Source organism: Macrosteles quadrilineatus, unplaced genomic scaffold (assembly GCF_028750875.1).
Source record: "Macrosteles quadrilineatus isolate MER2022 unplaced genomic scaffold, UCM_ALF_1.0 Scaffold_7__1_contigs__length_78375512, whole genome shotgun sequence".
Classification (NCBI taxonomy): domain Eukaryota; kingdom Metazoa; phylum Arthropoda; class Insecta; order Hemiptera; family Cicadellidae; genus Macrosteles; species Macrosteles quadrilineatus.
Window position 1 is genome coordinate 30,727,615 of NW_026542600.1, and position 25,286 is coordinate 30,752,900.

The 25,286-nt window shown below is 32.5% G+C and overlaps 1 protein-coding gene across 1 annotated transcript; it reads right to left on the minus strand.

Moving 5' to 3' along the window:
* Positions 1-266: 266 nt before the first annotated feature.
* On the minus strand, positions 267-24,550 carry LOC128998619 (sodium- and chloride-dependent GABA transporter 1). Its single transcript, XM_054424834.1, has 13 exons — positions 24,421-24,550; positions 15,596-15,979; positions 13,115-13,216; positions 9,094-9,277; positions 7,184-7,316; positions 5,899-6,033; positions 4,263-4,366; positions 3,377-3,501; positions 3,121-3,233; positions 2,075-2,206; positions 1,569-1,772; positions 1,100-1,267; positions 267-708 (listed from the first exon to the last, which is right to left on the minus strand). Exons 2-13 carry the CDS (start codon positions 15,951-15,953, stop codon positions 622-624), a joined length of 1,845 nt encoding a protein of 614 aa, XP_054280809.1. The 5' UTR covers positions 15,954-15,979; positions 24,421-24,550; the 3' UTR covers positions 267-621.
* Positions 24,551-25,286: the final 736 nt, after the last annotated feature.

Sequence of the window (25,286 nt, forward strand, 5' to 3'; positions counted from 1 at the left end):
CGAGATTTGGAACAGTGTGGATAATTTTTTTTTATCACTTTGTAACCTACATAGAAATATAAAAAACAAATAAATCTGAAGGTGATTGACTTGCAATTCATCAGCTGTTTTTTTTACTGAATTGTACCCATGATTCTAATTTAAATTCTCTATTTTATACTAATTCTTTGATATAAGCATATGTTGCATTTAAAAAGGCACACGTTTTCAAGTTTTAAAACACCCACTGGTAAACTAAAAAGGACCAAACAACAAGGAACGACAAATATTACCACATCATAAATTCTCTTTATTGTGTACAGCTCAATATACAACATATTCGGATCGGAATTCGTCTATAAAAGTTTAAGTAAGCTCTGAGATGAACGTAACGAAAACCGGGTTGATCCTGTCTTGACGGTGAGATGAGTCTCCTATCTGATACATGTTGTACGTGTCCTTACTGCTAGTCAAGTCGGTGTATAATACAGGGTGGGTGATGAAATCAGTTCATTTTGCGCTCTAATATACTAAGATCGGCTCATATCGTCCAACGGCACACAACACATTACACAGACACTGTAGACTTGTACTGGGGGCTCTGGTGTTGCTCGTAGCATCTCCCGGTTGTCTCTAATGTGATTACAGAGAGGTCAGATCCGCAGAGTTGGTCATTCTGCGTCGCAGCGCCGGCACATCGTCCTCTATCCGTACTAGCAGCCGCATTTTCTGCAAAATACAACGATCACAATGTTTTGATATGCTACTGTAATACTTACTACCCTACTTACTACCCCTGATAATATTACGTAAGTTTATTGCAGACATTTTCCATCACGAATATAAAAAAATGAACAATATACATGAACTAAAAGTTCAATACGATTTTTTACATTCGTGATGGAAAATGTCCGCAATAAACCTTTGAACAACATTAACTCACCAATCACCAACAATGAACTTCAAATTTCCGATTAAATGTTATGACACGAAACCCTATTAAAGGTTTTTTATTCCTTTATGGAAGAATGTGTTCCATCAAGAATAATAATACGAAATCACTAACAAATAACATCTTTGATTTTTTTTGTGTTTTAGGTGTATCAGATTAAGATGTTACCGTGTTGAAGTCGCCGGGGGTCTTTGTCCAAATGTAGATCATGTACCCCGGAATGCACAACATGGAGGACAAAGCTGTACACCATCCCAGGACATGACTCCACCATGGGTACTCGTAGTCCAGGTACTTTATAGGGGTCCACTGTATCAGGTTGAAAATAAACACGCCCTGAAACCACACACGTTAGCCACATTATAAACATCCCTCTTCAACTTGGTAGAACACCATCTCAATGGTATAATCAGTTATAATAATGAAATGTATTTCCTTGATTTAAACCTATGATTTTTTAACTTAAAATCTGTAGTTGAAGTTAAACAACATTTTATATACTAAGATTCAGTTTATGAGATTCATACCGTTCTTTGTTACCGTTGTTGTTGAAAATAATATCAATTTAATTAGAAGTAAATATGCCCAATATTTTGCCGTCAATTTGGTCGCTGGAGAAGCTCAAAATTAAACTTACAATGCAAATGACCGGGGTTGTAAAAGTCCAGCAGAATTTCCAGACTCCAACGGGGTAGTAGCCAATCATTTCCTTGATGCCATCGTAGAAACGGTTGACGCCAAACGCCCAGGAGACGGCAATGCACTCAAAGAAGATGAGGAAGAGCAAGGAGAACCCACTGACTGCATACGAGTCGAGGATTTGGAAAACGTACATTCCGCCCTGAAATGACATTGTTGTTGTAGTAAATAATTCTGCAGTAATAGCTTTAGTAAGTGATCAATAAATTCATGTAAAGCGTGTTCAAATGCGCTAGACTTTCGTCATGAAGGGTTTTTATTTAACGTATTTTATGTAAAGTGTACATTCAAAAGATTTAATAACTCTTACTCTTAAATTTTCCCGATGCTATCTGATATATTCTTCCTGAATTTGAAAACTCGTAAGTTGGTAGCATAGACCATTCATTCATAACAAATTCATTAAAAATAGTGTTGAAGTTTTACCTGTTTTGAAGTTCTTACCTGGGATATACAAGAAAAGCCGACTAGATAGGACAACAGACAGACAATACCAATGAAGATCTCCTTCCTCCTTCTGAGAAGCTGTGGCCATTCGTCAACCATTGCTGTGATGAATCCTTCCATTGTGCAGAACTAGAACATAACCGTACGGAAGTAAAAAAATGTTAAAACTGTTGACTGCCACCATAACTAAAATAAACCGTGTTTTGAACAATAAAAAACACATTTTAATAACCTTTGCATGATTTAAAAGTTTCAAAATTTTGTATTTAATGATAAATTGGCCATTACGTACTTGTCTTAGGATTAATTAGATATAGAATCCTCATTTTAGGTAACCATAAACCGTTCATCTGACCAGCAAAAGGGTAGCACTGTTGGCAAGGTTGTGTTAGGGTTGCCCTTATCACACCTCCGACCATAGCCAAACATTACCAAACAACCTTACCCTTACCAACAGCTGCGACCAGTTGCTAACTTTAACACAAAAATTTTAACACACGCAACGCAAGTCATTGCTCCAAACTTACCCAAGGCTGAAGAGGAAAAGTCAGAAAACAAATCCAGTGTGCTTTTACCCATTATATCTTAACGATCCCGTTACGTCTCATAGGTTGTGGTTATTTTTGAAGTGATCAGTATATTTACAATTTGATATTTATATCTCACTGAGGCACCGCAGTATTTAAGGGAAAAACTGAAAGCGAGGTCGGCCGTGAGAGAGCGCAGAACTAGACAGGACTTGTTGCTTGACATACCATGGGTTGTTCTTGAGGCTGGTATAAGGGGTTTTCTTACTTCGGGCCGGTTCAGTACAATGCGTCCTTGTACACAAGCATTGTCCTACAAAAAATGTAAAACTCGCCTAAAGAATTTGTAATTAGATTTTATTTTGTTTCGTAGTGTTTTTTGTTTAGTTTTGTTTAGTTTAAGTCCTGACTTGAGTCAACTTGTAAAGCAGTATTGTTACTGAAATTTGCTCATGATTAAAGATCTTGTTTATTTATTTCTATTTTGGCATAGTTATTTATAATTTATTCATTTACCTGACTGTCCAATCCTATGAATAGGATCATTATAAAGAACAGGCAGGACCAAATAGGCGCACCAGGGAGCTGCAGTACAGCCGAAGGATAGGCGAGGAACGCTAATCCAGGACCTGCAAAGGATAACATTTCAGAATCCATCTATTATTAAAGAATGCAAAATTATAAATGAAATACTTTAAATTATTCGCATCCAAAGAATTATGCGTCTTGAAGAGAATGTTTACCAGGGATTTCGTTTCTTCAGTATGCCTACCTGAAGCAGCGACTTCGCCTACGGGCTTCTGTTGTTCGTGAGCCATGAATCCCACCACAGAGAAGATTACGAACCCTGCGAACATGCTTGTGCCTGAGTTGATGCAGCAGACGATTAGAGCATCTCTGTAAAAAATGACATAACTGTAGCAACACCCGTAACTAACTAACTTGAGTTATGGTATATTTCAAATCACTCACGTCAAATCGCTACTTCTTTGATCTAGACAATTAGAAGCAAGGCATTGTTTGCGTCAATATAAAATAGTGCATAGTGCAGATTTATAGACTTATAGAACAATGTGTATATTAATATCGGAAAACTAGGCACACTGCATTATATTAATATAGATGTTTGACGAGAACCCGCACACAAGTATTATTACTGTAGTTGTAAAAAGACACAATTAAGATTTCAACTTTTTGAGTAAAAAATGAAAATACTCTCGCTTTACGCTTAGGCTAATTCAAACGCCAGTATTACAATTCAATTAGTTGAAAATCACTTCGAAACAAAGTATTATATCACACTATATCCATAGAAACATAGGATTTAATAATAAATAAAAGTGTTGGTCGTAAATTGAACCAAGGAATATCATAGGTATATACGATGTATTGTGATATAATATAATATATTTTGATATATAATATATCAAAAATATGTTTCTCAAATAAAAGGTTCGTTGGCAAGCAGTTTTGTATTTTCTACTTCAGTATTTCGCGTTTTAAATTGGTTTCAAGTGGATTTCGTTACAGACATTCATACTGTACCTATAAATTCCTTAACTATATACTATATTCCTTAACTAAATTTTACCTAACTACATTTTACAGTACTATACTTATCTATTAGGCCTAATAATAGATTAACGTTATAGGCCTACTTGTAAACATTGTTGGTGAACTTATTGTAGCTTCCAAGAGCTACTAATGTTCCCAGACCGAGTCCGTAGGAGAAGAAAATTTGTGTGACAGCATCAATCCAGACCTGTAAGTTTAAACACATTTGTATTTTAAATTCTAAAAAAGAAAATAAAGCTACTTTACGATTATTCATAGTTCGTAGAATGTTGGTATGTATACTAACCAACTAATTAGGGTAAAAACTACTGTTTAGCGTAAGTAAATATTAGGGAGTTTTTGTATCTTCGTGAAAATCCCGTTAACGCAAACGCTAAACGTAAAAAATAGGGTTTGGCGTTAACGTGAGAGCGACTAATTTAGAGTTTTTGCATCTCCGTAGGCCGGCCGCACACCTGATACAGCACGGCACGGCAAGGCGAGGCGAGATGTCTTTGCCTCGCCTTGCCGTGCCCGATGGAGATTTGAGATGCATACGGCACGGCACGGCAAGGCGACTTGAGCACCCACATGGTTGATCCCATGGTTTCAGTAAAGTGAGATACTGTGTGTTATGAGGTTGTTTGTACATTTTGTGACACTTTGTACCACACATTTTGAGAGAATGGATGCAGAAGGCGAAGAAGAGGCTGCTGCAATCGCTGCTATATGGTACCATAGACTGTTGTGTTTATATAGTCAATGATGGTACCTAATGAATGTAATGGATGATCTCCCTAACAGAGAATCGTGGGTGCATCCCATCAACCAAAAAAGGAACTTGAAACCATTCATTGCAGAACTAAGAGCAGATCCGGAAAAAATCATAATTACTAATCGTTGAAAGTGCAGGGTCGCCGGAATTTTATCCCCCTGGAATTTTACCCCCTGGGCAAAGCTCGACGTCACTATGACGTATTAACCTGAGTGGCTAAAAGTTTGTTCGCGGCCGGAATTTTACCCCCGCGGATTTGGAAGTCTAATGAAAATAGTCAGAGCGTGATTAATTAGATTAGCGATAAAAACCGGAATTTTACCCCCTTTCCATATAACTAGCGTTTAGACAACTGAAGATGTTCGGGTCGGATTTTTACCGGCGAATAATTTACGTTCAATGCCAACTCTAAACGTAAAATGGAGCTGAGGTGTTGTATTTATCAATGCTTAGAGGTTAGGATTATTTACTTGGTTGCGATTGATATTTTTGCTATGGAGGACAGTTTTTACTTTATCAGCTTTAGGAGCTTTAACTGATCAATACTATCCATTGTTCAGTTATATTCAAAAGGGTTTTCTCATAGAACTTCTTTTAATAACACCACAGTATTTCATAAATTAGGGTGAATCTCAAACGTTTTTATCCATGTTGAAGAAAAGTTCAAGTAAAAATCTAATCACGCTTTTAAAAAACTAAATATGCACTTCCAACATAGGTTATGTTTAATTGTTTACACTTAACAGCTGGCTTTAACGGTAGGCTACGATAAAACACTACGATAAATACCGTGAAATATCTGGCCCGCTATACGCTGTTGAGCCTGGTAAACGCTAATCACTAAACATTTACATTTAACGTTTAGCTTATTTAGTTAACGTAAGGTGCTAAAACTCTCTATTAGGTATACAATTTAATACGTCATTCCATTATCTAACCTATTTAATAATAATTAATTAATTCACCTCAGACTCGCCAAGCTTGGACAGATTGGGGTTTATGTAGAAGTAGATCCCGTCCCAAGCTCCTGGCAAAGTGATTCCTCTAACCAGCAGAACCGTCAACAGAAAGTATGGGAAGAGAGCGGTGAAGTATACAACCTGAAAACGACAATTCATATGGTCTTTAAAAAATAAACATACACCATACTTCATGTGAAGTTAAATCATTTATACGCGATTTATGGTGTTCGCTTGTTGTGCTGATGCTTTTGAAGGAAAGTTGATAAAAGTTAGTTTATGCAAAAGTATTCTTATAACATTCTTTTGAAAAGGGTTTATTTTGTTTGTATGCAGGACAATTTAACTAAGCAATACAAGAAACAACGTACACAAACAGCAATATGAAACACTTAGCTGTGGCTTAAAATAATACCTCTTCGGTTGTAAAGAAAATATCTTCATGCAGATCCATACAGAGAGAAAAAAGTTTATGTCCCCCTAAAAATTACAGTTTTATAATTTTAAACAAATCGGCGTATGGATTTTACCATCATCGAAGAATGAAAATGGATTAAAATTTACAGTTTATTTTATCATCCGCAGGCTATATCAGCCATGCACTAAAATAATACTCTTTTGAGAAAGACCTACTAATTTATTGAGATCTGGTAGTTAAAATCCACATACGTGATTACGTCTTTGAACTGCTAACACAAAGTCTTCTATATATTTATGTTTTATTCGAATGTTTTTTTTAAACTTTTTTTATATTTTTTTCATTTTGTGTTACATTTTGTAACTCGTTTTATAATTGTTTATCAGTGCTTCCTCTATTTAGATAGCACGCACGCTACTTTTAAAAGTAAATGTTTTCATCTTACTGCTTTGATATAATTATTTTTGTACCATTTGGATGATCTATAAGAATAAAGAAGTAGGCCAGAAATTTATACAATTTTTCCATGATCCTACAATAATAATTGTAGGATACTAACTCCAGGAGTAGGTGAGTTGGGATGGTTCAATAGGTAGCGCGAAAAAAAACCAAGGCAGCGATGTCGAGGGTTTCAATCCCGGTGCCACCACTTTCAATTTACAAGTACGATTCATGCTTGTACTACAGTACTTGAATCACCAGTTACTTGGTACATCTGTGCTTGGTACACCAAATCACCCCACGCTTCGTTTGGTAGGCTATTTAAGCTCATGGGGAGGGGTAAATTCAAATTTAAAAGATGCCGCTAACCTTTTTGGAAATAACTACAACTGACAAATATGATTAGTTAGTAAGTCAACAATATGATCATACCTTGCCGGTCCATTTGACTCCCTTCCAGATACAGAAATAGCACATTACCCAGACCAGCAACAATGTTCCCGCCAACTCCCACCTGATGTTGCCAACATGTTGCACACCCTCGGATATTTGCAACACTCGACGTCTGCAACAAACAATCATCGCTATACTATATTGCATTGCATTACTCTTAGGTTGTGGCATTAAAATGTATTGGGAAACAAAGTAACAATAATACCCTTTTTAAAACTCTCAAACTGTTAAAAGACAGGTGTTTGCACACACTCACGAACGTGCAAAGCAAACATATTTGCAATAAATTGATAATGTTAAAATAAAACGCTGGTATGTTTATATTAGTCATGTTGTGTCCCATTCCCTTTTTGTAAGAATAACATAGTTGTAGCTGTAATTCCAAAATCGAGTACATTAAACTGTAGTCCGTTTTATCAAACTGAGGTCAGTTCATATTTTTTGCAGTATACTTTTCTGTATTCCACTTGCATTAGACAAAAAAACGTCGAGGAAGATTTAGTATCGTATCTGCCACATCACGATATTGAATAGTAGAAATGTGTTGTGTGTTTTTAATTTTTTCTGCACAACCCTAACTGTTTATTTGGTTTAATTTTAAAATCTACATTTTATTTTAGTGCTTCCTCATTTTTGCCAAATAATATTGCCACGTTATAGAACAGAGTTCAACAGGTGAAATTTTGTGGTCCAACTAATTGTAAGTTTTGACTGAGGAGATAAGTAAATAATCCATTTAAATTTTGTACTATATAAATGTTCAGTAAGTAATGTAAGCTATTGTAGGTTAAGTATTGACATCGTTCCAAGTTGGAGCAAAATTTTGAATGAAAATTAACGTAGCTGAACCGAGCCTCTGACAGAATGTGTTGTTGCCAATTACTGATTTCTATCGTATGCAGCGACTTTTAATCAATCTGAGCTTGTAGACCAACTTACTGTAAACTAATTCAAACTAAGGGTGAAAAATTAATTTTAAGATTAACACGCACCATGAGTGGCTGATTCAAATATGTTATAATTAAATGAAATACATACAAAAACTATTCCAAACAGATGTGATGTCGACATCAGTGTAGAAAGTAATAATAGGGTGAGAGCACCAGTGAGGAAATAGTTTAAACGTATCGCTCGCATTTCCTAAAAACTTAATGAATTACGAGTATGTTCAAACAATTGAAAAATACAATTTATGATACACAAATCAAAGTGCCAGTGAATTTCATTTTATAACATTTTTAATTGTATTAAACCCCTACTTTCTACATCATAACCCGTTCAAGATACTCACATCGAAGTTGGACACTGTGTATATAGTAAAAATTGCAATTTCAGGATCGTTAAATTATAGATGATAGAAATTATAGTTAATAAAGATTTTTCATCAAGTAAATTACCGCAAACTTTAAACCGTGATCTGTTAATTCTGGTTATAGTGTATCCACATAATTTCTGATTAATTTTTGTGCTTCCTAGCAAAGCAGTTAATCCATCAGAAAACATAGTTTGCAAAACCTAACGTTATAGTAGAAAGCTGGAACATAACCCGCTTGGAACACTAAATTTTGTTTGCTTTACAAAAACATGATGGATACTTTCTATTTACAAAGGTAGATTCCAATCAGGCTCGCAAGTTACTTTTAACAGCGTTTGCTGGCTGTAGACTGTTGTAGACTAGTCAAAACAAAATGCTTAATATGATTTTTTTAAATACGAAACGGTCATTCCCTGGTGTACTCGCCCTATAAGCTATATACACTTTTTTCCCTAGGGAACACTGAAAACAGTTTTAACTAATTGAGTAGAGTTTTGGATTAGCCATAGATTGGTGTATTCCAAAACCCAGTATCCCTATGGATGGTTATTGTATCTGTTATATGCCTACTCACTCCCAGAACTCCTTGACGGGGTCTGTAAGCTCCTTGGTAGTGACGTTCTGGTTGCCGATAGCGCAGAGGGTTTGGTAAGCAGTGTTGTTGTAGTTCACTTTCCAACACGTCAAAGCGTCCCTCTCGTATGCGTTCACGCAGTATTTCGTGTTCCAATAGTTGTTGCAAGTTCTCCAGGGTACGTCTAAACAAAGTTATTTCACATCTACACTTTGCTACCGTAAACATAGAACACATAGGAAAATTATATTTATACAGTAAAATTGGGAGTTTTCAGCTACAAAAATAAAACAAATTTTGTGTTATTATGAAACAGTCTTAAAGAAAAACAACTTAAGGTGTTTATACATAATTTATAAGAATATCAAGTTATCTAATGCACTGTAGGATCTATCCTCAAAATGCTACATATAAATGCTATAATGCATAATCTCTTGCCTAATAACACTGTAATGTAGTGTGCTTTTTTATCTTATATATACTACATGAAAGTACGCGAGCGAAATGCATGCTAGAAATTAGTACATTTAATTATAATCACAAGTAAATCGATTGTTAAGAAACAAAATTATAGATCTTTTATTCTAATTTAGAAATCACACAAGCAGAATACCATAGTTACCTACTTAACAATATTGTAGAAAATATAGAATCTTTAACATATGTTTTTTCTAAGATGTTGCCAAATTTTTTTCTCGGAGAGTATTGAATTCATTTACTAATAATGATAATAAGAAACAATTATGACTATATGCATTAGAATTTGTAGCTGGTAAAAGAGTAATTAATTGCTCTGTAAGCGTAATCATTTGTGTTATTGAAATATGAGGTTATACAAAAATGTGTTAACAATGTAAAAGAATGTACTCACACCGTTATCATATATGGCTGTAAATATAAATAAAAGACGATAAAAGGTGATCTGCTTCGATTTGTCACTCCAAACATAATATTATCACACCGAGGGACCTATTTCCACATATATTTATATATAAATATTATATACAAATATATTTTGAGACGGTTTTTACATTTTTATTCACATTCACACCAAGCGATATGAGGAATTTATTGGTAAAACATTTATGGTTCATACTCTTCAAGTTTTGGTGGAGATGGGGTGGATCTCCCTCGCACAAAAAGCGCTAGTTTCTAGGCTAGCAGAAATCTTAAAACATAAATGTTTCTTTGAATAGGACATTTTAGTAGTATAAATCAAAGAAATCAATAAAACACACTCGCAAATATAACTTAATACATCATGTGTCCAAAACATTCAGAGAAAGACAAATGGGTTGGAGCGATCTTTCATAATTGAAATGATTAGTCATCGCGGCAATAAACATTATTCACTGTTTTGTTGAGTTTGTCCTTCCTCCGATTTAGCCAGTCCCCGATATAATCATAGCCAGCTTTTTAATTGGAACCAAAAAGAACTGTTTCGGCCATGTTTCTATATCTGTTTCAGTTTTTCATCGAATCCAAAACGATAAGTATATGTGATGTATACTTACATAATAAGTTATCTCAATAAAGAAGACTATTTGCCTCACTCTAATTTTTACAGAATTTTCATCGATATTGTGTTAGATTAGTGGCAACTGTGAAAATATTTTGCATTTTCAGTTCCAGCAAAGAAAAGCTTATATTTGAAATCAGGTTGTCTGTTGGGTAAAAGGGGTGTAAACAATTAGTGAAGCAATTACTGTTTTCCGTATTTTTTAAAGCTAAAAGGCCTCTTTTTGTGTTTTTTGTAAAACCAGAAACTCTTTATTTCCGATAAAATATGTCAAAGCTATTGGAAACCAGGCTACATATACGTTGAGAATGTTTGTCTACTCAATAGTCTTTTATTGTATTTACTAAGGCTATGAGGTATTTTGCATATATATGCAGTTTTGTTAAGCTGAAATGTATGAAGTGCTATGGTCTCTCTATGGCTATCATCTAATAAATATTGATAATTTTGTATTTCTTGTATCCGTGCAGTCAAAATCTGCAGTAAAAAGTGAAAGATAAAATTATATTCATGGTACTTTCAAATAATCTATGAAGCTTTCCACTTTGATACATGTACATTGGATCAATTAACTATTACATAATTTCCTGACTACTCGTTTACATGATTAACGTTTCCTCCGTTGATACAATTAGCTTAACTTTTTCATGTCTATATTATATAAGCATTCAACGTAACTAATGCAATTGATACTCACACAGTTGCTAGTTTATCCTAGCGCATACTAGGTTCATATAATTTGGTTTCTACTAAATTCATATAGGTCAATAAATTTGTGAAAAAATAAACATTATTTATAACTTTTATTACCTTGAAACAACTTGTTTAAATATTTTAAAAACATATCTAAGCACCTGTTAGTTAAGCTTTATAAAGGCAAAGAGAAAACGGTACATTCCTACATTTACAAAAGTGATAAAAGTAAAGTTGATTAAAATAAAACATAAGTTTATTTTGTATAGCACAAAAGAGAGCTAAAGAAACTACGTAGTGTTCAAATGGTTAGAATAGCACTTCAGAGCCAACTAAAAGATTTGATAAATTGATTGAAATTAACATTTTCTCGTAAAGTACGTAGATTAATAATTAATGATTTAATTAAGGGAATTGACACATTGAAAATACATTTATTTGATGTACCATATTTTGTAAGCTAAGGAAACGCCTCATTCAACAACCAATAAGATGGCTTGCGCAATTTCAAATTACTACTTGTATAATTTGTTTTACTCTCCTAATAGCTTACCTAACCTTTTGTTGGATTTTTGCTTTAACTCATGTCACGGTTAATTTTAGTTGGTTCTATCATTAGCTTTAAAGTTGTGTATGCAGTAAAAAGTTTTGTTCAATTTTAATTCAGTTTTTTGTTGATTTTGTTAATTACAATATATGCCTCTAATGTATGTTATTATTATTTTTCCCATACAGGGAATAAGCTATTACCGTAGGTCTCATGGTAAGACCTGGACCGATTTACTTTTTCGTTTTGATGTCCCCAGAGGCCAAAAACACTTTCAGTTCAAATTCATATATATCTATATAATATGTGTGTGTCCGTTAGCACGATAACTGGAGCAAAAATGATCCAATTTCGATGCAATTTGGTACAAACGTGTAAACCTACGTTTATTCGAAACCAGCATGAAAGACCCATGGGAAAAAGGTTTTACGGTTTATGGTGTAAAAATAGGTTTTTATCATTTTGACCCTCAAAACATAAATTTCCCAATTTCTCTCTAGACCATTTTAAAGAGCTTAATAAAACAAATCATTTAGTATATTGAAGTTTTTTTTGAATGGTTATTGGTTACAGAGAAAATTCAAAACAATTTTAAATTAAATTTTCCATGTTATTCTTATGGTGAAAAAGTTAACTGTTGTAGTTTTCTTGTTTATGGATATATTTTAATCAAACTTGGCAAATCTATTTATTTTACACTCAGCGATTAATGTTTCACTAAAACACCCTTAGTGCCCTCCCTGTAGCAGCAAACCTAGGTACTCGTTAAGCCTAATGTTATTGAAATAGATTAAATTGAAAATCGAATCAGGCAAACGGGAATTCGCTTAGTCTGCAGGTTTGCTGTGGCGGAGTATTGTAATACTACAAGCTACTTGAAATTCCTACTCACATTTTAACTTCATACCGATTTCCCTACATTTTTTACTTAAGTTATTTCTTATTTGTTAACAACTTAATTTTTGTTGAATTGTTATCATGACAAGGAGTCCATAAATCTTCAATAAGTATGAATAAATTCATTGTATGTGCGCAGGAAGGTTTCGTTGAGTCTTGGTTCAAGATTATAAAAGGTAAACTCAGTACTGTATTACGAGTATATTGCAAAAGACTCGTATTAGAGCATTAGAGGCACTCGTTCGTTAGAGCATTTATTTTACTAGATACAGATTATACTTTGAAAATGCAACCGTATGATAATACTCAACATTTACGACCTTTAAATATTTATTTCTAAAATTACTACAACTAACAATAGTTACCGTATCTGAGGGACATGAAGAAATAGAAAATAGCCCACGCTAGGATAACAATGTAATAAATGTTCATCCAGCAAGACATGACGGCAGCAGCATAACCAATTCCTGGAAAAGAAACTCAATATTAGGGTAAAGGTAATTCGAAACAACAGAGAATATAACATAAAATACTTTTGAAACAAGGAATAACAACCATTCTTACATTAGGGGTACTCAACAGTTTAGAAACCACTCCCTCTATAGAAGCAGAGTATTTTGGTAATCCCGAGTTTTGATCAAATAAGATTATGTTGGAGATAAGTTGGATTAATTAATTATTTTGTGCACGAACGTAAATAAACTGATGTATATTCTCATACTACAAAAGTAAACTAACTATACTACCATGGATTAAAAATATGCCTCCTTATTGTATTTATTTTTATATGGCCTTTAATTTCGATGTATCACTAAGCTTTTGGAACAACATTGGTTTCTATCTCCAAACACGAACTCTATTTCTTCATCTAACCATGGCTTCTGCTTGTTAAATGTTTAGCTTATTAGACATTTAGTTTGCTTTGGTGACGATGGTAACAAATAATAGTAATGGTGTTACCAATACTCTCTACTAAATGAGTGGTGGAAAGGTTTTAATTTATGATATTTAAGTTAATTGGCACTCTGCCCCTAGAACTTTATCAATACATTTTAGTATTTTGTTCAATGAACGCAACTAAATAAAATACGGAACGGATTGTTTTGGTTGGACAATACATATTGCATATTTACATATTGCACAATATGTAAAAACATACTAATGCACAATACATAAACATTATACTGCATCACCATATTAGTACAGAGGGATTTTAATAAGCTACATGTTCTGCCTAGGCCATAGTTTTTCTTATATACTGTTGCCTGGTCTACTAATTTTCCACTTGTACGAACAGGGTTTGTGCAAACAGAAGATTTGTATGAATCTTGGAATGTTTTATTTATTGATTGCAAATGAAAATGCAATTGCAATTGAAGTGTTTTATACAGTATAATTAAACGTGCAGTTACCGTGCAATGTATGACTGTTATACGTTAATCTAATTTGACCTATCTTGAATCCTTTAATTTTATAATTCCAAGGCTTATGAATTTTAATAGAGTTGTTTCATGTATTGGGCTTTAATTTTAGTTTCCAACTTATTTAATTAATCACCCACAGTAAATTGGGTATCTAATATAATAATAAACCTCCTTTATCATTTTGTAAGTATTGTCGGATTGAAGATGCGGGTGTGTTTGATTGTTTTACCATGGTGAGATAGCAGTATTTTTAGGATTTGATCATCAATTATGTAATTTTCCTTAAACTTAAAAACGAAACATTTTAGTTTGATAATATAGTTATAATGATTTATATTCAATTATCGGCTGTTAGAAATTTCTCACAATAAAAAAGGAAGTACATTTACAGAAATTTCTTCATACGAATAAAATGTTTGATTTGTTTTACATTTCATGTGAGGTGATAAATTTTGTTTTCATATCATTCAATACGGGTTAACTGGTATTCGAAGCACATAATGTTTTGAGGGATTGCTGACTACAGGTCGATTTACATTTCTTTTGCGTTAAGTATAGTTTTATACAGTAAATTATTACTGTGCCAAGAAATGTAGTAAGTTTTATTTACAAAAAATGTCACTTATTTGTTGTATTAATATACATAATACTGCAGTTATAGATATTTTAAAGAGGGTATAATAAATTTAATCGTTTGTCAATCACTTGGTAAAAAATATTGAAAATATCAATATGAAAAATGAATGGATTTCGGACTACCTATGTTGAAATTGTGTTAGACCATTGAAATAAACTTGGAAAACAGCGTACTAAAGTTTGGTTTACGCTGTTGACCTGTTAAATAAATGTTAAAAGCTTAAGCATGGTCTCAACATTTAAATTGGCTAAATATTTACAGGGACAATTTATTGCGAGGACTTAGAATTGGTATGGATTCATTCAAGTTTTATTTGATTTCAAATCGGGTATGGAAGTCTCAATTTTCAAATACCAGTCGGTTTTAGAGGTTACTCGTTTAAAAAGGTTTTTGTGTGTATGTGGTGTGAATAGTCACTATCGTTGGTTGTTCGTAGTTCAATCGACGTAAAGAGTGCAAATCTCTCTTAAAAATACTATGCACAAAATCTTTTCATAAAAAATAACAAGTATGCCAACATACAAATTGGTAAACCTCGTGGTAAACTCTATGCCACTCGATAACAAGCAATCCCCACACTGATAAATTTTAAGGATTATTTAATTTATGTGAGGATTATGATCATCAGCGTTAAATAATTGTATCTTGATAGATGAGGAAAATTGTTAACAAATAAAATGTTTTTTTACATAAAGATTCGAAATTTTACATGGTCACTCTAGTTCTCCCAATTTTCGTTATTCTAGGAACCAGAAATTACAAAAGGTTTGTATCAGTTTTCTTACCTTTGAATATGGGTGCGATGCGGAACACTCCCAACCCTCCTATCGTCAGCATCTGTCCAAGGGCGAGTTCTAGGAAGAACATGGGGATGCCCGCCAGTAGCAGGGTGAGGAAGTAAGGTATGAGAAAGGCTCCACCGCCATTTTTGTAACAGAGGTAAGGGAATCGCCACACATTTCCCAACCCAATGGCCAACCCGACCACAGACAGGATAAAGTCCAGCTTGTTCGTCCAGCTTCCTCGCTCAGGAAGGCTGTCTTCCTTCTTCGCCGCCGTGTTGGATGGCTTCCCCATCCCACACTGGTTCAACTCCAACCCCAGAAGGTGGTCGTTTGCTAACGGGTTCTCCCTAGTTTCCATTTCCACACTGAAGTCGTCAACAGAGCCTGAAACAAACATATAAATAAGAAACCTTTCATCAGATAAATTAAACATGCAGCTAATTCATGGTCGTATCAATTTTTGTAATTGCAATTTGTGTAGGGCTTTACAAAACTTAAAATGGTAATATTATTATCAGTTCCCTGTAAACCATAGTAATCTTATTTAACTTTTGTAACTAATGAAAATCAGGTTCAATTAAAATGGACAATGCAGACACTTAGATGGTGTATGTGAAGTACATTGATATGCCTTCTTAAGCCACACCCCCACTCATATCGGCGTTGCTGAGCAGCAAACGTCGACACATAGCGGACGTGTGTTTAACTCTTTTTGCCTATCAGCAATACCGCTGCCGATTCCTAACCGACGAATAGTCGGTCCGGATCAAAGGTTAGTGCGGCACGTTGTAGTGGGCTCAAGTCTCCGACACTACCACACACTTCGCTTCTACTTCATATCATACTTATAGCTTATTACGGTTCTTCTTATGATCTGTTTAGATATCTTAAACGTGAAATTACAAAAATACCTCAAATAAGACTTGTGTAAATATATTTAAATCTATACTGTTTGCTCACAAGACGGTAAATGCATATAGCTCCATCATTCGCCTATTGGGTCTAATGATGATTGGAGTGTCCAATCACCACTTGTATCACGATCACGTTTTATACATGCGTTTACTGTCTTGTGAGTAAACAGTGTGGGTGTGAATATATTATTACAAGCGATATTTTACTTATTTTTGTAATTTATGGTAATTTAATTACACGTACGAGGCTGTTAATCTTTATATTAAACGTGTAAATTTGTAAGGAATGGTAAAGTGTTTCATGGAGTGGTATAGTTTATCTAAATTTTGTCTTTCAAATTAAGTTGAGGTATTTTAAAACTATTTATAAACTCAACATCCAACCCTGATACTCACGACTATAGCCTCAGTGACATGATGCTTAATATGGCAAGCTGGCCGGCCTAGTAAGGATACGGCTTCAACATATTACCTGACTTAATGTGCTTACTTCTTTGTGTGTATATTAGTTATGACTCAGCTCCTTTTTAAATTGTTAACTTCAGTTTCAATGTATTATATGTTAAGAAGTATAATATTCAAAATAAGTATAACATTTTATTTATCTGACTACATTAGTAGGTAATTAAAATGTAGAATAAAATTGAAGGCAACCTATTTGAATGGATCATGGAAAGTGCTATTCATTATTTATTTATAATAAAATATCAATTTTTGTAGTAAACAAATACTGTATAAATAAATATAAACTAATGCAGTGCATACGAGGATTTTTTAATTTTAGAACAGTTTCAAATAGTAGTAGGGTAATGGTATTGTGCACAGATTTGCACATAAACCAACCACGCAAAACATGATTAACATTGATTTTAACGGTTAAACCAGCATCCAAATGGTGTGCACTATCACATTGATTGTTGTAATTCCACGGTTTTAAAAGGTTCATGTTTCTGATGCAGTAATCGTCACATATGTATTATTACATATGTTAATCACCACAAGTTTGTATTCCTTTCTGTTAAAAGTGAAGACGCTAAAAAAAATTGAAATTTCCTAATCCATTCTACTTGGATAATTTGCTAGCATATTTTTGCAAACGTAAATAAAATACTGTACAAGTGAAATTCAGTTTTAACGAATTTAAAATTAATATTTTAACTTTAATCTGGTAAATATGTTTGACTTCTCACCATAACAACCCCCACTGTTATAGACATGTTACAATTTATGAGTATTGCACGTTACTGTACTATTTTAGCATCACTTTCAGGACCTAACATGTATTTATTAGGCTTTAAAACAACGTTTTAACGTTTGAATTCATGGTTTTAATATTTTGATCACAAACCCATGTTGTGCCATATACCTATACGTAAAACTACAGCCTAATATTATTAGGGAACATTATTGGAGGTTTAAATAAAAGAAAACTGTGGAATACCACAGTTAAATATTCTTTTTTTAACATTGCAACACTTTATTACTATGTGCATCCTTAACACTCGTCACTTTCACTTACCTATCTTAATTATGTCATTTAATATCAAATAATGGAAAAAATGCTAAACCAAACTAAAATGTATGGTGTTTTCACGCTATAATAACTTCGTATTTCAAACGTGTTTATATGTTTTATTTGTCACTCATAAGTTGAGTTTATGTTCGTCACTATGTCTTAGATTAATTTTGAAACACCCCAAAATCTTATCCGAATGTACCATTCCAATGTCTTGTATGCCAAATAGGCTACCGAGGTATTCAGGTATCAAATACCCAGGTAACAATTCTTTACGCCTTTAAACCTCCGCCCCTCTCTTTGATTGATACCTTTGCAAAATAAATATGTTACCGAGTTATTTTATCCACTTACTAATCCTTTCACTGAATAATGTTAAACTGTAGAACAGTTCATGTTGCAAACATTAAATGCTTCCTTTGAGCAAGTGGGGATGACGGGAGCTTTTGTAGGCCAATTGCTATGATAGAGATCTCCGGCTACAAGCGTGGGCGTGACGCGCTAACTCGGACAACTACAGTGACTAACTCGCCGAGGGGACCAGGGAACCTGTGGTTAAACCTAGCGAACCACGTGGTTGGAATTTGCAGGTGTGAAAAAAGAGTAACTATATTACAGTCGGAATTTTCAACAGGGCCTACAGAACAGCGTCAGAATGTATAGCCAGGAAAAGCTACTGTTAAAATGTGTATATTTTGCAATGGAACATCATGTATACATACAATGACAATCTATCACAATCGATTGATACAATTGATAGGCCAGTAGTGCTGAACATTTAAAAGCTTAGTTAGTTCTGGGACAACAGGAATAGAATATAAAATAGATGTTTAAGACTAGATAGTGGGAATTCACATGCTGGGATTAAACTTGGGGTTATCATTTTGGTTAAAAGGCGATATATGTCTATTGGTATGATATTTTAGGGTATATGCCAGCTTTAATTTCTTTTCAGTAACAATGTGGATCCGTGTTTTATGGTTACAATTTTAATGTGGTACGTTGACAACTACCAGTTAGAAATTAGTTTGCAGACTTCATCCCTGCATAAGACTAGACTGAAGAAAGTAAATTATCCCTACAGTTTTTATCGTCAATTTATAAAGTTTAATTAAAGATTAGCAAAATCTACTATCAGCATTAGGTTATTTGTGTATGAAATAATAGTGGGAATTCACATACAGGGATTGTATTTGGCGTTATAATTTTATTAAAGCTAGGTCATGTGATATGTATATACAGGGTGATTGATATAAGTGTGCCAGCTGTTTTATTCGAAAACTATATGAAATTTCACAACTTAAACCATTATTATCTTTGAAACTGTTAGGTTTATGAAAAAAGTTACAAGAATAAAATCGTCTTAAAATTACATTTTCTACCACACACACATAAAAGCACACATTTTTTTATCAAGACTATGGGAAAATATCAGTCTATAACCAGTTTAACGTTAAACAAAACATATCAACATATTTGCCGATGGCATCTACTCGGTAGTTTGAGTTATAAATGAAATGCATGACACTAACCAGGTTATAGATATGTTATGTTTAGACTGAGACAATCCATTAAAGGAACTATTTAGATAATCTCAAAGTACAGGCTGGATAAATGTCTAACAATTAACTAAATTATGATAACCAGTACAAATTAATTTTTCTAACAATGTGTAATATTTGTTTATTGATGCTCTCAAATCATCAACATACCTGCAGAGGGAAATGTTTAAATCATGTTTATAAATATTGTTCCTCGAATAAACCTAAGTTTATTTACTTACTACTAGTAAAATCACCAATATTTTCCATACAAATTTTTTTTTCAAATTAGCATTTTTATTAGTGTTAAATATTCTTTGAAAAACCTGAGAAACCTCTTGTATACTGATATATAGACAGTAAAAATCTAATAATAACTCTTGGAAATATTATCCAGATTCTAGCCGTAACAGGAATTATTAAAAATTAGGATTACGCAACGGGATTACTTTGATGAAGCTTAATTATATAAGTAAACCGATTTCAATTGTGTAAAACATAAGTGATCGCATTAAATAAAGGGTGGCATTAGAGAATTAAATAACATCTTGTCTATTTTTCTTTTTTCATTTAAAATGTGTGATTGTACCATTTGATGAGTCTTACCCATTAAACTCTGGTTTTTAGCTTCAACTAATACAGTATACTATTCTGCTGTATAATGTTAATTTTCTGTGTATAGTTTAAAAGGTATACATTCGAGTGTTGGAAAGAGTTTGGTTTTGGGAAAATTCTTTTGGTTTCGCTCAGAAAGTAAAGTTAATTTATTGTTTAACATAATGCCTACTCAAATGTATGTGAACATATTTTGTTTTAGATTTAAATGCCAGTTTGTTTTATACTTTAGCCTTGAATGTTTTGGGGAATGTTTAAAGAATTAAATTTTTGCTTGGTTGAAGTAGAAGTTTACAATTTCTGATTGATTAAAATATTTCCATCGTGATTTGTTTAAGAGTTAACTACTGATTGGCCTCTAAGTTTAGGCCTATTTTTGATAAGTTAAGTAGAAAGTGTAGCTTTTTGATATCTTTTACTTAAGTTGGATAAATTGTGTGTGATTTCAATTAGTAGTTACTTATTTTTCTATAATATCGTAGATGTTACAAACTCTTTAAGGTTATTATCAATAAAATATTATGAATAAGATCGAAGTCCTTGTAATATATGATTATGTACACACAAAAAATGATAACAATAAACGTAACACACACTAATCGTCATTATTGCCTTACGCAGTCACTGGTTTTATGCAGGACCGTTGCCAGTTGTAGTGATCATTCACAAATTGATTCATTTATGTAGTATTTCTTATTTTATGAATCAATTAAAAATGCCATATATACGTAAAACTACAGCCTAATATTATGTGACTTCAATACTTAACGACATTCGTGCATTTTGACTTCCTGCTCTATATTTTTATTTAATTGAATTACATGAATTTAGGCTAATAAGTGGTGCGTAAATTACGTCTAGCTGACATTGCCTACGGGATGTTACGCAATCAACATTCTTTTCACGGACGTTTCAATAATGCTACTCCATGTGTTAAATTCTGTCAATTAAGCCAGTTATTCTATTGATGAAAGTGAATTTAAATATCACAAACCGTAATGTAAATATTTACATAGTGTTGATATAAGACTTACTCGAGCATTCTTAAACATATTTCTTTAAGTAATACAGCACTGAATTAAGTATTTTATGTACTTTATTCACGTAGATTGCCTGATCTTTGACTTGACAAAGATGCAACAACTGTAAGCAGTTAAGCGGTTTGTAAAAATGTTGTTCTACTATACACGATTGTTATTTAATATATGATCATACATTTCATTCATCACAACTTAAAATTTGTTTTATTAGAATAACACATCTAAATTCTAAACTTGTTTCATAAAGGAAGGTGTAAGAAGTGTAAACGTGTGTTACTAAAATAATACAAAAGAATAGGTAACGCAAATAGAATTGAAGCAATTTAATACGATATTCGGACTAACGAATTAAGGCTGTGTAACTAATCTTGTACTATAACAGGTCATTCACTAAGCCCTTTATGTGGAAACTAAGCACACAACAAAACTTTAAAAGCGAAGATTTTTATTAATATTAACCACTGAAATGATTTTGTAACCCTACCAAACCAACACTTAAAAGCAATGAAGAATCAACATTATTTGGTTTTAATTAATATTTGTGTGATGTAATACCACAATATATTTAATATTCTTCTTTAATTTGTTATCTTTAAAATCCGTTATGCTATGGATACAACTTGGAACCTTTTATCCATTCAATTTAGCATATTTCTAACACTCCTTGCCTAACGTTAAGCCTTTCGAAGTAAAGTTAAAGTTTAAAGTTAAATCATTTAGTAAAAGTTCATAGATGATTTTGAAAAAAATACTATGAATTAAAGTTAGCTCAACATGTCAAAGTCCAATAGTACAACAGAGGATTTAATTTTTGTATTTTAATCGCATTATTTATCTTGGACTATTCAAGTCACAAAGGAAAAATGTACAAAAACTCCCCATAAGAAGTTGACGATACTTCAAATATATATATTTTTTCAATTAAAGCACATCACTCGTATTACGCTAACTGATGGTAAAATTAAACGATGATGAAATTGAATTATTAAACTATGCACAACTTGCATGTTAGCTATCCATCTGTTTTATCCTTTTTAAGCTATCTTTGCTATGGTAACAATTATATTTAACATTATTCTAACCAATTAATTGGTAAATATATTTAAAAGTCGTATGCTAAAAATATAATATATGTTTAAGATTACTGTGGTAGATCCATGCAGATAATTGAATCGCAGAATGTGATAACTAAATTGATGGAATATCCTGTGAAGAAGTTTTGTTTCTGAGAATCATAACGAATGTTTTAAAGTTAGTTTAAAAGTTAAATGAATTCTAAGAAAAATGATCTCCTTATATTGATTTTAAATTGGCCTCACTCACGCTTTATTTCACTAATTAATCTCTGACTGACAGATATCTTAAACTGTAATTTAATCTTCAGTTATTTTCTTATTTATTAGTTTAGGGTTGTGAAAAAAATACGATTTAAGGTCGACGCTATTTAAGAATGTGGAATTGTATACATGAATTTTTCTTAAATTAAAATGTTGTCTTCTTTTAACTTAAAAGCTCCCTTGGCAATATATTTTCCTACTAACTACTTTCTGTCAGTTGACTTATTTCTTATTTACAACGAAGCTACCAGTCAAATATATTTTGATATAATATATGAAATAATGAATTTGTTTTTTTTTTTACATATATTTTACAATTTGTACAATCAATTAGGAAGTCAATGACAAACATTGATTAGTTTATAATTTTACTATATATTATATATTTATTGAGTATATATTTAATATATAAATTTATAATAGTAAGTTGTTATTATAACTTATATATAAAGACCCAATGAAAACAATGACACCTTAACAATGTTTGCCACGGGTAAAATTTGTAAGTTTTCTATACCTCTGATTAAGCCGAGTCCCCCCAAAACTCCCTAGTAATATGATAATTAATTATCTTTACAATATTTTAGTGCCTTAAATATTATAAATATAAATATAATTTTTAATACTTTCAGACCTAAAAATTCAAACCAACCTGTCTAACCGGCTCAAGGAGTACAGATAGAGAACACCAAACATAAAAGTGACACATTTACTTGCTTTTCATATTGTATTATACTTTAGTTTTAAATATTGAGTTAGACTGCATTGATGGTTGAATGTAACTTTCAAAATTAATATTTTTAAGAAGAACGAAGCATAATATATACATTTATATTTGCAACTAGAATACGTTATTAGTTCAATGAACATAAGCGTTCTTCCTTTTCCTGAACTATTTCAATGAGGTAAAACTTTTTTATTTTGAGGTTTTAATGGTTTTTCAATAAAGTGAGGGTACTACGTAGTTATACGTATAGTTATTTTTGTTATAAATAGCTATTATAATTTGATATAGCTATAATTCGTAAAATAAAACTTTTAAAAATTATTATAAATTACTTATTGTATTATTCATTGGATGGTTTTAAAGAAACGAGCTCTTTAATAGAGACAGTTTTATTGATTGAAAATCACATAATATTTTTCTTGGAAGTCAGTTCGATCCAACAGTTACAGTATTTTTACATGTCAACAATCACCAGTGGCAATTGGGGAGATTTAATCATGACGGAAGTCTTGTTTTGGACATTAATTGACTATTACATTGAGAGAATGGTTGGTTTATTTCACCGTAAAGAATTTTTTGTTTTTGGATTAGAACACTATAAATTGTTCCCATAGTACTATTGTCTAAGTGTATAACGGCTAAATTGATATGTTGAATTGTTATGTAAAAAAATTTCAAATTGCTATGTATAATTGATTGTTGAATAAGATATTTAGCATAGTGGCGAAAGTTGTTCTGAAAAGCTGGCGTACCAAAGAAACGCTTAATAAAGATTTATTTATTTATTTATTTACTATCCCATGTTACCACTCCTATGTTTCCCATCAGCTCCCATATTACTTTTTAGAATGGTAATTTTCTTGTAACTTAGATCACTCAGGTACTTTAGAGTTTTAATGACAGTAGAATAGGATGTCTGAATACGGAAAACTTTGATAGATGTATTCAAATGTATACCAAAGTATTTTGATATTGAGTCTTTTTTTTACCAGTAATGTAGTCGAAACTGTATTCTAAACCTTAGTCTCAGAACACGTCTAAAGTTTATTTAGTCAAAATAGAAAATATGTTTTCACTTTTTTTAAATCAGCTTCACACATTGTTTATGAGTTTGACTATCGCTGCAGGTACTCACAGTTAACTAGATATCCATGTCAAGTGGTGTGGTGGTCCATGGTAGAGGATGCTATGGTGGTCTATGGTGGTATCCTACACTCTAGCCAGAGGACACACGAACACTGACAGCGCGAGTCTTCTACTCCGGCCTATCTCGGCCTCATCATCTACTCCCTCTCCTCATCCCCACCACCCTTCACAATATGATATATGGCTATAGGCTTATGAACTATTTCCATAAATATCCCACTCTTATATAACAGGGGGAAAAGTATTATTGGCTAAAAAATAATAATAGGAGTATGCAATTTAGTATAACCTGTGTAAGTTTAAATTTATTTTTCCATCGTACAATATTACACATATTGAATAAAAAATGTGTTATGAAAACGTTCCCATACTTGAAATTGTTAACAAAGACAAACAAATTAACATAAAATAAAATCTACACGTTGATCTACACGACAAAGGACAATCTAATAAGATAATAGGAACACATCAAGAACACCAATCAGATGTAAAAATTATTATTAAAAAAATAAACATTAACTCAGAAAATAAATAAACATAACATCAATTTAAAATATGCATTTCTTCCTACAGTAATATTTTAATTTTAAATAGGTAGGATATGACGTATAGTTAAAAAATACCCTAATTGAAAGCACTTGTTTGGTTTTACAAAGAAGATTAACTGATATAACCACAGTTAAAATTCACAAATCAGAACTATAATACTGACTTCAGAAATAAAATAATCGTGTCAACCAACGGCTTTGTATTACATGAATCATATTATAAGACTCTAGAGACGATTCAATACCAATTGAATCGATCCTATATCCATATCATAGTAATAGTTTATCATATATAATACTGTTCTTA